The following is a 14,867-nucleotide window of genomic DNA, read 5'->3' on the forward strand; positions in this document are numbered from 1 at the left end:
AGGGATGGCGGCGTCGCGTGGGGCAGAGGGTGGAAGAGGCGGAGAGGAAGGTGGAAGCCGGGAACCCGGCGGAGCAGAGGTCTGGGCCGCCGAAGTCCCGCGTTGGGGCGTGACAGTCGTCCCGAAAGGCCAAGCCCAGGTTGGCTGGCGGCGCCGGTGAGAGGGGCCCGCGAGAGAATGGTTAGCCAGGTAGGGACAGAGGAGCCGAGCAGATGACCCGGGCTGGGGAGCGCGACTCCATCCCGGATGTGCTGATCCGAGGGCGGCTGCCTTGGGTGGTGGGTACTAAGCCCAGGACTCGAGTTTCGACCACTGAGTCGAGTCCCACAGCACCCGGGTTAGCAAGAGGCTGCGTCTGGAGCGAATGACAGGACTGTGTGAGCAGAAGAAGCTGCGGGGCTGGAGAGCAGACCCAGGTAGATGGAAGGAGCGGGGCTGGAATGCAAGAATGGGGTGGGAGAATGGAGTGTCGCCTTGTGGAGATCTAGGGCTTTGTTTGCTTTGGGTTCCGCCTCTACCAAGCTGGTGGGGAGACGTCCTGCATACGGAGGCTTGGGGAATGGGATGCCTAGATTACTTTGGGTACCATCTCTGCCGTAGACTGCTTAGATACCAACAGGAGTACCTCCGCTGTATTAGTACCCGGCCCAGGCATTCTCCTTTCGCTTTAAATAGAATGGTATTCTTTTAGTATTACTCCCTCGTCTCTATTGCTTCCAGGTCTTCCTCTTAGTCTTTCTGGTGTCAATGTTTTCTTCCCACCTTCTTCAATGTAACCATCCCAGTCTTCCTGAATAAGACCTTTATATAGTAACAATATATTTGTTTACTTTTCAAGTGAGAGAAAAGGGGATTAGATTTATGATTTTTGATTTTAAGAGTCAGGGTCATTTAAACGCACTTTAAAAAATCTTTTTGGTCTAGTTTCCTAAGAAGTTTAGTATTTGGGCTGGGGTTGTGGCTCACTGACAAGAAAGAGTACTTGTCTAGCATATGTGAAGCGCTGGGTTCCATCCTCAGCACCACATTTAAAAAAAAATTAATAATGTTATAAAAAATTTATGAAAAAAAATTTTTAAAACTTAGTATTTGTTCATCAGAGCCTTCATTTTCTTGTGCATTTCAATTGTAAAAGATGGCAAAGTGCTTTTTTTTTTTAATTACTGAGAGAACTTTGGCAAGACTGTCATACTCTGGGAATGGTGGCTTTAGGATAGTCTGAAAGTGTATGTGGTAGTTAAGGTGCCTGCCTCCAAATGATAGTCTTTAATTGAAAATCTTTCTCCTTTTATGTAGAACTTTCTCCTCCACCCCACCCCTACTCTTAAATCTGGACACAGGTTCCTTCTTTAGCAAGTTTGATTTTTTGCTAAGATTTTAAAAAGACAAACAACAAAATAAAAAATTCTCATTTCTGTCCCGGAGTTGTGTTTTGGAATATCTGGGACATAAGAAAACAAAGATAACAAGAACCAGGCATGGTGGCACATGCCTGTAAGTCCCAGTGACTTGGGAAGATTGCAAGTTAGAGGCCAGCCTCAGGAATTTTGCAAGACCCTAGGTCTGGGGATGTAGCTCAGTGGCAAAGTGCCCCTGGGTTCATTTCCCAATACCAAAAATAAGTAAGTAAATAAATAAATAAATAAATAACGGGATATATTTCTAGTATGCAGAGTAATAGTGTATTGATTTATAGAGACAAAATAGTAATTTTCTTTTAGGTAAATGTTTGAACTGATCCTGCAACTCATCTATCCAAAGTGCAGAATGAGGATAGGTGTCTATTTAGAAGCAGGAATCATCACCCCAAGGCCATCTATTCTCTTTAACAAGATTATTTAAATAACCTACAAGTACCAATTTGCTTCCCTTATTAAGGTATTGGGCTTTTCAATCTTTATCAACACTGGCTATGTTAAACTAATTTGTCTCAATGACCATGATTACTGGTGAAATTCCTTTTTTTGCACAGTGGCTGTGCAGCTGATTCTTAATTAGAATAACTAATTACAGAAGTCGAATTAAAATTCTGACACTATACCATGCAGTGACAATATCAATTATTTGGACGTATGTAGCAATTTCCTGCCAAATGTATTCAACCATGGCTGGAGACCCATGGATTCTACATTATCTTCCCTTTGATTGATACTTCTGATTGGGGTCTTGGGAATAGACATGATTTTGACAAACAATTACTAAAGGGAATTTGCTATATCTCCCTAGATAGTGAAAATTTATAATATGTACTTTTGAAAACAGGAAAGAATGATGGGAAGGTTAATGTTGAAAGATGGTGTTCCAGTTACTGTTGCTGTATAATAAGTTACCCCCAAATTTAGTATCTTTTAACATGATGTTCATAGATTCTGTAGGTCAGGAATTTGGGACTGGCACCGTGGGGATGGCCTCTTTCTGCTCCATGATAGATTAGATTTGTACCCAGTGACTGGAGGCTCAAGTCATGTGAAGGCTCCTTCATTGATGCCTGGTACCCAAGCTAGGATGATTCAAAGGTATGGACGGGTAGCTGGGGCAACAACTCTCTATCTGGCTTGCTCCCTCATTGCATAGGAACCTCCAGGTAGTTGGGACTTCTTATGTGCTGGCTCAGGTCCCTGAGCTGTGCAACTGTGGGTATGCCAGTGAGCAGGATGGAAGTTGCATGACCTTTAATGATCTAACCTCAGAACACACAAAGCTTCCATCCTATTCTATGGTTGAAGCAGTTACAAACCTCAAATTCAAGGGAATAGAGTTAAACTTCACTTTTTTTTTAATTAACTTTTGTTTTATTTTTAAGAAAATACACAAATGTACACAAATGGGGTACAACTTTTCATTTCTGTGGTTATACACAATGTAGATTCACACCATTCATGTAATCATAAATATAATAGGGTAATACTGTCTGTTTCATTCTATTATCTTTCCATCTCCCACCCCATTTTCCTCTACACCATCCAAAGTTCCTTCATTCTTTTCTTCCCCCCACCTACCACCCCTAAACTTCACTTTTGATATATCATTGGCAGGTCAGATTATATTTGAACTTATAAGACCGGAGATATTATTACAAGCAACTTTGGAAATACCACATTTGGTAATAAGATAACCTTTCAAGTTTCATTAGTTTTCTTAAAGTATTGAGGGTACAGACCCCAAGGGCTGACAGCATACTAAAAGGTTTACAATTTAAAGGCAGGGCTAGTACCTTGACCATGGATAATCTTCAAACTGGAGAAACTTTCCTTTTTTCAGGGACCTTATACTAGTTCCTCTGGAACAAGATGGGATACCATTCTGGAAGTTTCATGTAGTCTTTAGGAAAAGTAAGTACAAGGGGATGCTCCCCCTAAGTCCCAAAGTAGTTGTTATGGCTCCTCAAATCCCACTGCCATACATGTCTTCCCAAATTTGGAGTGAAGACATATTGGTTAACTGTTTCCAAACATTTAAAGGAAATACCCTTATAACCTTGATTTTGTGCTTATGTTTTAGAGTGATGGTTTAGTTATAAGGTTTTGTTGAAGATACATACCTTAGACCATAATACAATGGACATGTTTTGAAAGGATAAAATATTTCTGATCTGTATCATAAGTTGACTATTAGTGTTGTGACTTATTAAATCTGGGAAGAGCTGAAGATGACTTGTAGCTATCAAAATGCCTAGCTGGACTCAACAGAATTTTCTTCAGCTGTTCTGATGGAAAATTTCTTCTCTTCCTCTCATTAATGTTGCATTTGCAATGGAATCGTGTTGACCTCTATTCAAGCATCCTCTGATGTTGAGCTGATGGTAGGAGGCTTGTGAGCCTGAAATTGGATGCTGACCATATAGGGACATTCACAAGACAGAGGACACAGCAGGTACTAGCATCACTTATCTGAGAAAATAGCCCCTAGAGGGGTTTGGAGGAGCTTTAGTTAAAAAAAAAAAAAAAAAAAAAAAAAAAAAGTGACCCTTGCTTGGAATGTCTTATACTATGTGAAGGACCCTGGATATGGAATTGCTGACTGGTAACTAAAGAAGTGAGAAAGTCCCAGAGAACTGACCCCAAATATCTCTAGGAGAGCTTCCACAAAACTGGCCTTTATTGTGGGACTGGAAATGAATGTTTCTTCATATCTGAGTGAGAGCACAGGGATTCTTGGGACTCATCTGACTTTGTGTCTGAAACTAGAGCTTAGAGACAGGGCCAGGACCTCAAAGATATGCCTGACCCTGCTGTGTTGAGACCAGGCTGCTTTCACATCAGACCTTTTCTGGATTTTTGGTATCTGTATCAAAAATGCCCAGAGTTAAAATAGCCTATAGGATATTGGTGGAAGAACAGGTAAGTGGCGATTATAGTTTGTGTTTCTTCTACCTAGCTTTGTACCTCCTTAGTCCCACTTGCTAAATTGTTCTATTTCAAAACGTTCCTTGAATTATATTGGAAGCATTTTGATACTGAGCAGAGACTTTAGAGAATCACCATCCACCAGGTCTGGCCCCTGTGCTCTGAAGAGCAGGTACATGTGTCCTGTTGGAACTCAGTCAGGTGCCTGAAGTTCAGACTCTAGGTTAATTATTAATCACAGGGAACTTTTCAGTGGTGATTTATATCCCAGAGAGCTTTTCATGCAGTATTTCCATTTAGCGGAATAGTGGTCCACAGCTTTTAAGTGAGAATCTAGTAATGGCTTGTTAAATCTGCAGACTCGCTGCTCCTAATGTATAGAATCCGATTCAGTAGGTCTGAGTTTGAGCCTAGGACTCTGCAACATCATCATTTGAGAAAACATTGTATTGCTTAGATCTAGAAGAGATGAAGGGGTGAGTAGAAAGACCTAGGGAATTGTTTTTAATTTTTAGTGTTTGCTTTTTTAAATAATTTTAAATAATTCAGTGATTTCAAACAGAATTTCAAATAATTCTCTGTCTGTTTACACTCAAAGATAGTTTAAGTACCTTTTTTTAAAATTTATTTGTATTGTAAACAAATGGGATACATGTTGTTTCTGTTTGTACATGAAGTAAAGGCATACCATTTGTGTAATCATACATTTACATAGGGTAATGTTGTTTGATTCATTCTGTTATTTTTTCCTTCCCCCCACCCCTCCCACCCCTCTTTTCCCTCTATACAGTCCCTCCTTCCTCCATTCTTGCCCCCCTCCCATCCCTCATTATGTGTCATCATCCGCTTATCAGCAAGATCATTCGTCCTTTGGTTTTTTGAGATTGGCTTATCTCACTTAGCATGATATTCTCTGATTTCATGCATTGGCCTGCAAATGCCATAATTTTATTATTCTTTATAGCTGAGTAATATTCCATTGTATGTATATACCACAGTTTCTTTATCCATTCATCAATTGAAGGACATCTAAGTTGGTTCCACAATCTGGCTATTGTGAATTGAGCAGCTATGAACATTGATGTGGCTGCATCTCTGTAGTATGCTGATTTTAAGTCCTTTGGGTATAGACCAAGGAGTGGGATAGCTGGGTCAAATGGTGGGTCCATTCCAAGCTTTCTGAGGAATCTCCACACTGCTTTCCAGAGTGGCTGCACTAATTTGCAACCCCACCCGCAATGTGTGAGTGTACCTTTTTCCCCACATCCTCACCAACACCTATTGTTGCTTGTATTCTTGATAATCGCCATTCTAATTGGGGTCAGATGGAATCTTAGTGTAGTTTTTATTTGCATTTCTCTTATTACTAGAGATGTTGAATATTTTTTCCCATATGTTTGTTGATTGCTTGTACCTCTTCTTCTGTGAAGTGTCTGTTCATTTCCTTAGCCCATTTGTTGATTGGGTTATTTGTATTCTTGGTGTAGAGTTTTTTGAGTTCTTTATATGTTCTGGAAATTAGTGCTTTATCCAAAGTATGAGTGGCAAAGATATTCTCCCATTCTGTAGGTTCTTTCTTCACATTGCTGATAGTTTCCTTTGCTGAGAGAAAGCTTTTTAATTTGAATCTATCCCAGTTATTGATTCTTGCTTTTATTTCTTGGGCTATGGGAGTCCTGTTAAGAAAGTCTGATCCTAAGCCGACATGTTGAAGATTTGGACCTACTTTTTATTCTATAAGATGAAGGGTCTCTGGTCTGATTCCGAGGTCCTTGATCCATTTTGAGTTGAGTTTTGTGCAGGGTGAGAAATAGGGGTTTAGTTTCATTCTGCTGCATATGGATTTCCAGTTTTCCCAGCACCATTTGTTGAAGAGGCTATCTTTTCTCCATTGCATATTTTTGGCACCTTTGTCTAGTTTGAGAAAATTGTATTTATTTGGGTTTGTGTCTGTGTCCTCTATTCTGTACCATTGATCTATCTGTCTATTTTGGTACCAACACCATGTCATTTTTGATACTATTGCTTTGTAGTGTAGTTGAAGATCTGGTATTGCGATACCCCCTGCTTCATTCTTCCTGCTAAGGATTGCTTTAGCATTTCTGGGTTTCTTATTCTTCCAGATGAATTTCATGATTGCTTGCTCTATTTCTGTAAGGTACATCATTGAGATTTTAATTGGAATTGTATTGAATCTGTATAGCACTTTTGGTAGTATGGCCATTTTGACAATATTAATTCTGCCTATCCAAGAACATGGGAGATCTGTCCATCTTCTAAGGTCTTCCTGAATGCTTTCTTAAAGAATATCCTGAATATAGCATTCTTTACCATCTAGCCTGTTCCAGTGGTGCTTTTTTCTTTTTTTTGCCATTATACATTTGTCATAGCATTTCTTCTGCTCCCTCTACACTGTGTCCCCCAGACACCCATTCACACTTGGATGTATCAGTTGGCTTTTGCTGGGTAATAACACACCACCCTAAAACACACTGGCTGGTAACAACAGCCATTTATTTGTCAGTGTGATTTCTGTGAGTTTGAGGCTGGGCTCAGCAGGGCAGCTGTCCCAGTCTTGCTTTCATCATTATCAGCCCTGTTCCCAATGCCCTCAGCCCCCACTGCCACTCAGAGCTCCCAATTCCCCACCTTAGTTCCTATAAACTCTGCGTACTCTTCAGAGATCTCCTGAGCTAGCCTGACCTAAAATCAGAGGCCAGAGTACAGGCAAAGGAGGACTGGCCATAGTGAGGGAGGCTTGGGTACTCATCCCAGCTTGACTACTAATAAACCTTTTCTTTCTTCCTTTTTTTTTTTTTTTTTTTGTACCAGGGATTGAACCCAGGGACACTTTACCACTGACTCTCATCCCCAGGCTTCTTTTTGTATTTTATTTAGAGATAGGGTCTCACTGAGTTGCTTAGGGCCTCCCTAAGTTGTTTAGGCTGGCTTTGCACTTGCAAACCTCCTGCCTCAGCCTCCTGAGCTGCTGGGATTACAGGTACATGCCACTGTGCCTGGCCACTAACAAACTTTTTAACTACTCTGCATACCCCATGTATACGTTGCTCTTTGTGCTTTCATTTCTTGGTTTTCTTCACTACTCATTTTAAATTCTGCCCATGCCTTTTATTTGTTAATCTCTGCCATCCAAGTTGGCACTTCATTATATTTTCTCTGGTTTAATTCAATGTTTCAATTACTAGTCTTATCTACTAGATTAACTCCTCACTGAGGACACAGACTGTATTGTATACATCAACTAAACACATAGTGGGTGTTGAGTAACTATTTGTAGATGAAGACTGTATTTGTATCCCAGATCATAGATAATAGAAACGGGCTGAAAACTTTTAAGTGGGTCAAAACAAGTGCATGCACACTGTTGGTGGTGGTAGTAGTGATGGTGATGTTGTTGTTGGTGGTGGTGGTGATAGTGATGGTGATGTTGGTATTGGTTGTTGGTGGTGGTTGTGATAATGGGGTGGTGGTGGTGGTGGCTGGAAAGGAGGTTATTTTTGTTCAATGTATACAAGGTAGCTTATATTCACCAGGCTGGTAGCCTTTAGAGCATATCTATGAAACGACTTTGCAGTCCATTCCTCCAGTCATCCTGTGACATTGATTCTTTTCCATTTATTTCCTACAGATTTCGTCCTTTTCTTCTATACACTCTCACCATGACCCTGACAAAAGGTTCCTTCACCTACTCCAGTGGGGAGGAGTATCGTGGCGAGTGGAAGGAGGGTGAGAAGGACCCTGGGGATCCAGTGATGAACACGACATTCGGCTGAAAGAAAAATACATCAGGATAGAGCACCAACTTTATGAATCTTCATTTCCTACTCCAGGGCTTAATTCCACATAGTGCCTTTCCTTTGTTCTATTTTAGGATTAAATAAAGGAATTAGAAAATGCTTTAGAAAATTCTAAAGGAGAGGAACAAAGTAATCCAGACTTCAGGGATGGTACCAGAAGATCTCAGACAGGACTGTCTCCCAAATTAACAAATGAATTACAACTCCAATAGAGAGCATGTTTATCGTAGCCTTTGAGTCACCTCTTTAAAAACTCCCTGTTCCTGCTGATTGGGCAGAATCACAACCTTTGGAATAGGAGTACCCTGTGTTTCTCTTTTGCTAGCAAAGCAATAAAATCTTCTTTAAAAAAGAAAGAAAGAAAGAAAAGAAAATTCTAAAGGAATTAGAACCTGCAGAAAAGAGTTGAATCTTTCCAAAATTCTTGATTTGAAGTGTTATATCCTTTCATGCCTTAGCAGTATTGTTTGGGAATTTCTTAAATAAATGCTATTGTAACCAGAAGAGCAAAATGAATTCTTTAAGAGCCTATAAATTGAGTACAGAATTTGTTACAATGTATTGGTTGCAGTGAATCTTAAGAAGTTCAAGATCTGAAAATTAGGGTAATGCTTATGACCAAATGACATTCATTGCACATTTCCTATGACAGCTCATTACATTTGGAAGTATCTATTCATAGGAATAGTAAAATTCTTCAGAGCCTGAGACCATGCAGGAAGTGGTTTAATGATGTTTGGTTTGGAGACACAATCTGGCCACTTTAAAGTCTTATGTGTCCAGTCCTAGTCAGCCAGGAACTGCCCAGAGGAGACTGGACTTTCTACACTGAAACAGGTGAAGGGCAGTTCATAGTGTAACCAGGCATGTGCCTCATTCTTTTTACATTAGATCCCTGCAGTTGATAAACCTTTGAGCCTTGAGAAATTGTGCATTTTGTGACCTTACTCCTTCCATTCCAAGCCTTTTCTCCCCCTCCTCCAACACTCGCTGTCCCCTTTCACATGGCCTTTTAGAGGAGAGACTTGCTGAGGCTCTGCTGGGTGGTCTCCACCCATCAAAAGAACTCCCTTGCACAGTCTGAACAGCATGACTGCTTCCCCAGCATCTTGCTTGGGTTTCCTGGTCAGGTTAGTGAGTAAACATAGCCCTATTGAAGTAATAGAGCTCAAACCAGTGCTGCCAATCAGGCTGTTAGGTTTGCCCAATAGCTTCACGATGCTAAAGAATGCTTTTTTTTTTTTTTTTCCTCAGGCAGTGTAGGTAAGGCCAATGGAGGGCTGCAAGTCAGGCTGTCTGCTGCATTTGCATTCTTGCTCTGGAATCTGGAATAAGTTATTTAGCATCTCCTGGCCTCCATTTTCCCATCTATTCAATGGGGATAATAATAGTACTGTGTCTACCTCATAAGGTTGCACAAAGATTAAGTAAGATCATAGACACAAAGTGCTTAGAAGAGTGGCTGGCACATAGTATATGTGCTATGAATGTTAGCTACTATTATTTTACTCGTATTCATACTTGGAGAGATGGGCTCCAAATATGACGGTTGTGACTTAATGGGAGGTTCCAGGAGCCAGGTTTCCTGGTGTCTGACTCTGCCCTGCTAACGCTGCAACATCTTTTCTTTCTTTTGTAGATAGGGTCATGAAACATATGGGATGTTAGGCAAGTGAGAAGGGATCCTGAAGTGACCCCATTCTAACCTGCACCTGTCCTTCCCTTTGCTCAGGTCGCAGACATGGTTTTGGACAACTGATGTTTGCAGATGGTGGCACCTACCTGGGTCATTTTGAGAATGGACTCTTTAATGGTTTTGGGGTACTGACCTTCTCAGATGGCTCAAGGTGAGTACTAGATCATTACTTTTTCAACCTTTCAACGAGGGAGGCTCTGATATAAAAATAGGATATTGGTGAATTTCTTATCAACCTTGAGTTTGTCCCAGGCCCTGCAGAAGATAAACCAGCAGTGGGCAGTACTTTGATTGGTTACTTTTTTAAAATAGATATGAAATTTGAAATGTCAAGGAGGTGAGGGGCTTTCCACCCTACCTCCGTTCACTTAAGTTCTTTCCCTGAGATCAAACCTTTCAATTCTTCTGCCTCAGCTTCCCAAGTAGCTGGGATTTACAGTCATGCACCACCATACTGGACTTGGCTCCATAGCATTTTTAACTAATACATACCTGTAGCTGCTCGACTCAATTAACCTGGATAGCTAACTTGCCCACGAAAGGCTATCATCTTGGTGTTTCTGCAGGTATGAAGGGGAGTTTGCCCAGGGCAAGTTTAATGGCGTTGGAGTCTTCATTCGACATGACAACATGACCTTTGAGGGGGAATTTAAAAATGGCAGAGTAGATGGTTTTGGTAAGTTGCATGCCAGCAGGTTGAGTAACTTAGGCCAGCCTAATGTAGGTTTAGGCTATTTAATTTTAATAGTTTTGTTTGTTTGTTTGTTTGTGGTGCTGGGGTTTAAACCCAGGGCCTTGTGCATGTGAGGCAAGCACTCTACCAACTGAGCTATATCCCTGGCCCTAGGCTATTTAGTTTTAATTCTTCTGTGGATATCCAGCAGTCAATAAGGATCATGCCCTAATTATCCTAAGGATATCTCTCTGTTGAATTCGCCAAAGGAGCATGCCTGAGTAGACTTCAAGTTTTGTTTTTTGTTTTGTTTTGTAACTGGGGATTGAACCCAGGGGCACTTAATCACTGAGTAACACCTCATCCCCTTTTATTTTTTAATTTCAAGACAGGGTCTTGCTAAGTTGCTTAGGGCCTCACTAAGTTACTGAGGCTGGTCTCAAACTTGAGAGCCTCCTGCCTCAGCCTTCTGAGTCACTGAGATTACAGGTGTGCCCCATCACACTCAACTGGGTTTTTCTCCTTTAGCTCTGCCACATTAATGTCATTGTCAAATTTTCTCTGCCTTCAAAGGCCTGCTGACTTTCCCTGATGGTTCTCATGGAATCCCCCGCAACGAAGGTCTATTTGAGAACAACAAGCTGCTACGGCGGGAGAAGTGTTCTGCGGTGGTTCAGCGGGCCCAGAGTGCCTCCAAGTCAGCCAGAAATCTCACTGCTTGATGGGGCAGTAGGCACCAACTGGAACAGCATCCGTAAAGCCAATGCCCACCTGAGGCAAACAAAATGAACCAGGTCTGAGATGAGATGAGAATGACCACAGAGCCAAAGCCTGTGATGTGCCCCATCACCTGCCAATCAGGATTTGATCACAGAAAGCGCCGAGGATTTTGGCCCAAAGACCCTGAAACAGTGGTTAGCAGTTGTCTTCCTGATGCTTATTTGCCGGAGACAGGAGCCGTGTTTTTTTTTCTTTGTGGTTCTGGAAATTGAACCCAGGGTTACTTAGCCACTAAGCCACATCCCCGACCCTTTTTTTTTTTTTTTTTAGAGATAGGGTCTTGCTGAGTTGCTAAGTGCCTCGCAAAGTTGCTGAGGCTGGTTTTGGTGGTCCTTCTGCCTCAGCCTCCAGAGTTGCTGGGGTTACAGGTGTGTACTACTGTGCCCAGCCACAGGAGCTATGTTTTCTTACTTGTTGGTATTTCCTATTCCTAAGACCTGGTGTTACCCAGTGCACACTGACTGCGACCTTCACTCCATTGCTGCCACGTGATTCAGAATCTCTTTATTCTGCCTATGTTTGGGGCAGATGACCCTAGCCCCCACTTAGGGCCAATGCTGTGCATGGCCCTGGAGAAATGAAGAAAAAGATAGGGGTGTCTTAGAGAGTACAGTGGCCCTGTGAAAGTCAAAGCCAAAGCTTTTCTGTATATCAGCCTCTCATTCACTGCAGTTTGAATCCTGGCTCCAGACTCCCACTTTGTCTGATCAGACTAGTCTTTGCTTGTTTCCCCTGTGAAGGATTTGGTAAGAGTGTGTTTTCTTCTCTCTTGACTTTATAAGTCATCTTCCTTACCTGAGTTAGGGCACATAATCTAACCCCCATTTGTGTCTCTTCTTCCTTAGACATCAGATAGGATCTCTTTGTGGCCTAGTCAAGAAAGAAACTGATGTAATAGTAACCTTATAACTTGTATTTGTTACTCCAGGGCAAAGGGCAGACATATCCAGGCCATGAGGCCCTCCCGCAGAGCACACTGAATGCTAGGGAAGGCCTACGTTGACACAGTTCTTTCCCTATAGGTGGTAGATCAGACTCACCTCAATCCCTGGGTGTAGGTAGACTTGGACCCATCCTGGGACTGCAGTGAACTGAACAAGCATTGGCTCCTTCTCACATTTGACTTGCTGTGACTTTCCCACTAAGAGTCTTGATCTTCAGGCCTCAGTCAGTTCTTGGCAGGTAGAATCCCTGTACAGTTCATCAGGAGGCCTCCAGTGACTGCAGGACCCAGACACACCCCCAGATCCCATCTTCACACTAAATCTTCCTCAACAGCAGACTATGGTGGAAATTATAGCCGTGTGCCTCTATTTATTCTGTGAACTGTATTGTAGAATCAAGTGCTCATAGGAATAAACAAATCACCAGATCTGCCTATACTTTTTTTTTATGACTTTCTTCCCTGAATCCTCATGAATACCAACTCATTTGTTCTTTCTAAAAGTTAGTCAGAGTGGGACTTGGAACTGACCACTGTACTACATAAAACGTCACCTAATTTTTAGAATGTCTGCAGAGTAGAATGCATGAACTCTTCTTTTAATCAGACAAGCTAAGTTGCCCATAGTAGTAAATGGATAAATGGAGTAAATGGAGCTGGGTGGAGTTTCTGTCACAGTTTTTCTGATTCCAGCTCCCTTTCTGCTGGCCTCCTTTCACCCTGAGCATCAGAGTGTGCAAGGCCTGAGACCGTTATTGCCAGACCTGCTGGTTGACCTTACTGAAGCCTCTTCCCACCTGGTTCCCTGTCTCTGCAACAAGTAGTGACAGAACTTCCCCCACCATGCTACCCTTTTACATGAGTGCTATTACTCAGTCCTGGGAGGAAGGTATGATTATTATCCCTGTATTACAGATGCTCAGGGGAGGTAGGTGGTTTCCATAAGGTCCCATGGACACTAGGAGCAGATCCCAGAATTGAACCCAGGCATACTGCAGCATAGAGGTACAGTCCACCAGCTTTCTTCCCTAACCCTCACATCTTCCCTCAACCCTAAACCTGATTCTCTGAGCCCAGCTCCTCTAGAAGGTGCCTGCGAGAAGCCCAGCAGTCAAATCCCCAAGCTTTAATGACGTCAGATGGCCAGTTTCAGTTGAAGGTTATCTTTTATAGTCTTCTTTAACCTCTATTTTCACTTTTTAAAAATCAGTCATTTTTAAAAATTACTTGGTTTTCCTGTCACTGGTCATGTAACCACTGAAAAGCATTAAACATTTTGAAGAAATTGCCCTCTGATTTTGATTCATGTGATAAATGTTTCTAAATATTTTACTTGCACTCTTTCAACTCATGGTCTCCCATTTGAAACCACTAAGAGTTTCCTAGGCCACCACTGATCTAATGGCTGTTTGCTCAGTATTGTGAAAAGGTAGACAGTGAGGACTCAGTTTCCTCTAGGAAGGTTCTTAACATCTGAACAGGAAACCTAGTACATAGCCACATTGGTTTTACTTGTTAAACTTTATTATTATTATTATTATTATTATTATTATTATTATAGTAACAAAGTGATTATTTTTAATAATGAAAGTAGGGTATTGGGATGGGGCTAGAGCTCAGTGGTAGCACTACCCTGGGTTCAATCCCCGTACCACCAAAACAAAACAAAAAATAGTATGATGCCAATAGACAAGAGGATAGCCCTGTCTCAGGCCAAGTCCCTCTCCCTTGCGTTTCAGAACTGGGCTGGTCAGAATAGTCTTCTAGAATGCAGACTGGGTGTTTATCCACCAGGTGTCATTATTTACCAATCTGACAAGCTGCTGGGCACTCAGTGCTGGGAATCAAAGCTAGAGACAAGAATATGAAATGAATGAAAATAGATGTAGGAAAGGACTTTGTGGCTAGAATGCAGCTCGGAAACCTTTCAAAGACCAGTGACACTTTCCCGTTCAGGTTTTCTAACCTGGTGCTTCCTCTGGAAGGAATCAGGGCTATGTGCTTTAGGCGTAGCCCTGACTTCCAGCCATATTGTGCTAGATTCAGGTTTGTAGGCCCCAGTTTAAGTAGTCCATACTGTCCAGTTGCATCCCCTACCCTTACCCTCGGCTCCCTCGTTCATGGGACTTGGGACAGAGGAAAGCATTCACAGTAAAAAGACCAAGATTGCTCCTTCCCAGTTTGAAAGTCTCCAGAGACTCAGCATCTAGGATACGAATATGAGAAGTAACAGGCTCTGTGAAAAGGAGATTGCACAGAGATGCCTAGGACAAAACCACCTAGAGGAGAAAGTAGGAAGAGGAGCCCTTGCTCCCTAATGCCCCCTGCTCCTCTTCAGGCTATGGGAACCAGGCAGGAGACTGAAATGATGCAGGCCTTCGTGATGCTTGCCCTCAGAGCCAGCCATTGCTGCTGAAATTCATGTGCAGCGCCTCCTCCTCTGCAGAGCTCAGCTCCTGCAAGGGGGCACGACAGGGTCCTCCGTAGTAGCCAAACCAGTCCATGGTTTTCTTCAGCCCTGGGATTCCAAAGCGCCGCGTCACCTGAGAAGCAGGGTCTGTTAGAAGAGACTGTGGAATACCCTGCACACTCAGTATCCAGACATCTGCCA

At 42.2% G+C, this 14,867-nt stretch overlaps 2 protein-coding genes across 8 annotated transcripts in view; one reads left to right on the forward strand and one right to left on the reverse strand.

Moving 5' to 3' along the window:
• On the forward strand, positions 1-12,691 carry MORN4 (MORN repeat containing 4). Of its 4 annotated transcripts, none has more exons than XM_079136659.1 (5): positions 1-139; positions 7,996-8,093; positions 9,897-10,011; positions 10,427-10,536; positions 11,107-12,691. In XM_079136659.1, the coding sequence occupies exons 2-5, from the start codon at positions 8,027-8,029 to the stop codon at positions 11,253-11,255; spliced, it is 441 nt and encodes a 146-aa protein (XP_078992785.1). In that variant the 5' UTR covers positions 1-139; positions 7,996-8,026; the 3' UTR covers positions 11,256-12,691. The 4 variants fall into 4 exon arrangements, with proteins under 4 accessions (XP_078992785.1, XP_078992783.1, XP_078992782.1 ...); XM_079136657.1 differs by having other exon boundaries at positions 8-189; XM_079136656.1 differs by having other exon boundaries at positions 9-416.
• Positions 11,433-14,867, reverse strand: part of HOGA1 (4-hydroxy-2-oxoglutarate aldolase 1) — a 27,078-nt gene continuing 23,643 nt past the window's right edge. For all 4 annotated transcript variants that reach the window (XM_079136653.1, XM_079136652.1, XM_079136651.1 and 1 more), the window contains one exon: positions 11,433-14,799. In XM_079136653.1, coding sequence (XP_078992779.1) covers positions 14,650-14,799 — 150 coding nt within the window. In that variant the 3' untranslated portion in view covers positions 11,433-14,649. The remainder of the gene's footprint in view (positions 14,800-14,867) is intronic.

This window comes from Sciurus vulgaris, assembly GCF_902686455.1.
Source record: "Sciurus vulgaris genome assembly, chromosome: 4".
Classification (NCBI taxonomy): domain Eukaryota; kingdom Metazoa; phylum Chordata; class Mammalia; order Rodentia; family Sciuridae; genus Sciurus; species Sciurus vulgaris.

Excerpts from the sequence above, each read along its gene's own strand:
- MORN4 (XM_079136659.1), top strand. The coding sequence starts at position 8,027 with ATGACCCTGACAAAAGGTTCCTTCACCTACTCCAGTGGGGAGGAGTAT. Across the intron at positions 10,012-10,426 it reads ACCTTCTCAGATGGCTCAAG|GTATGAAGGGGAGTTTGCCC; the intron begins GTGAGTACTAGA and ends GTGTTTCTGCAG. Across the intron at positions 10,537-11,106 it reads TGGCAGAGTAGATGGTTTTG|GCCTGCTGACTTTCCCTGAT; the intron begins GTAAGTTGCATG and ends CTGCCTTCAAAG.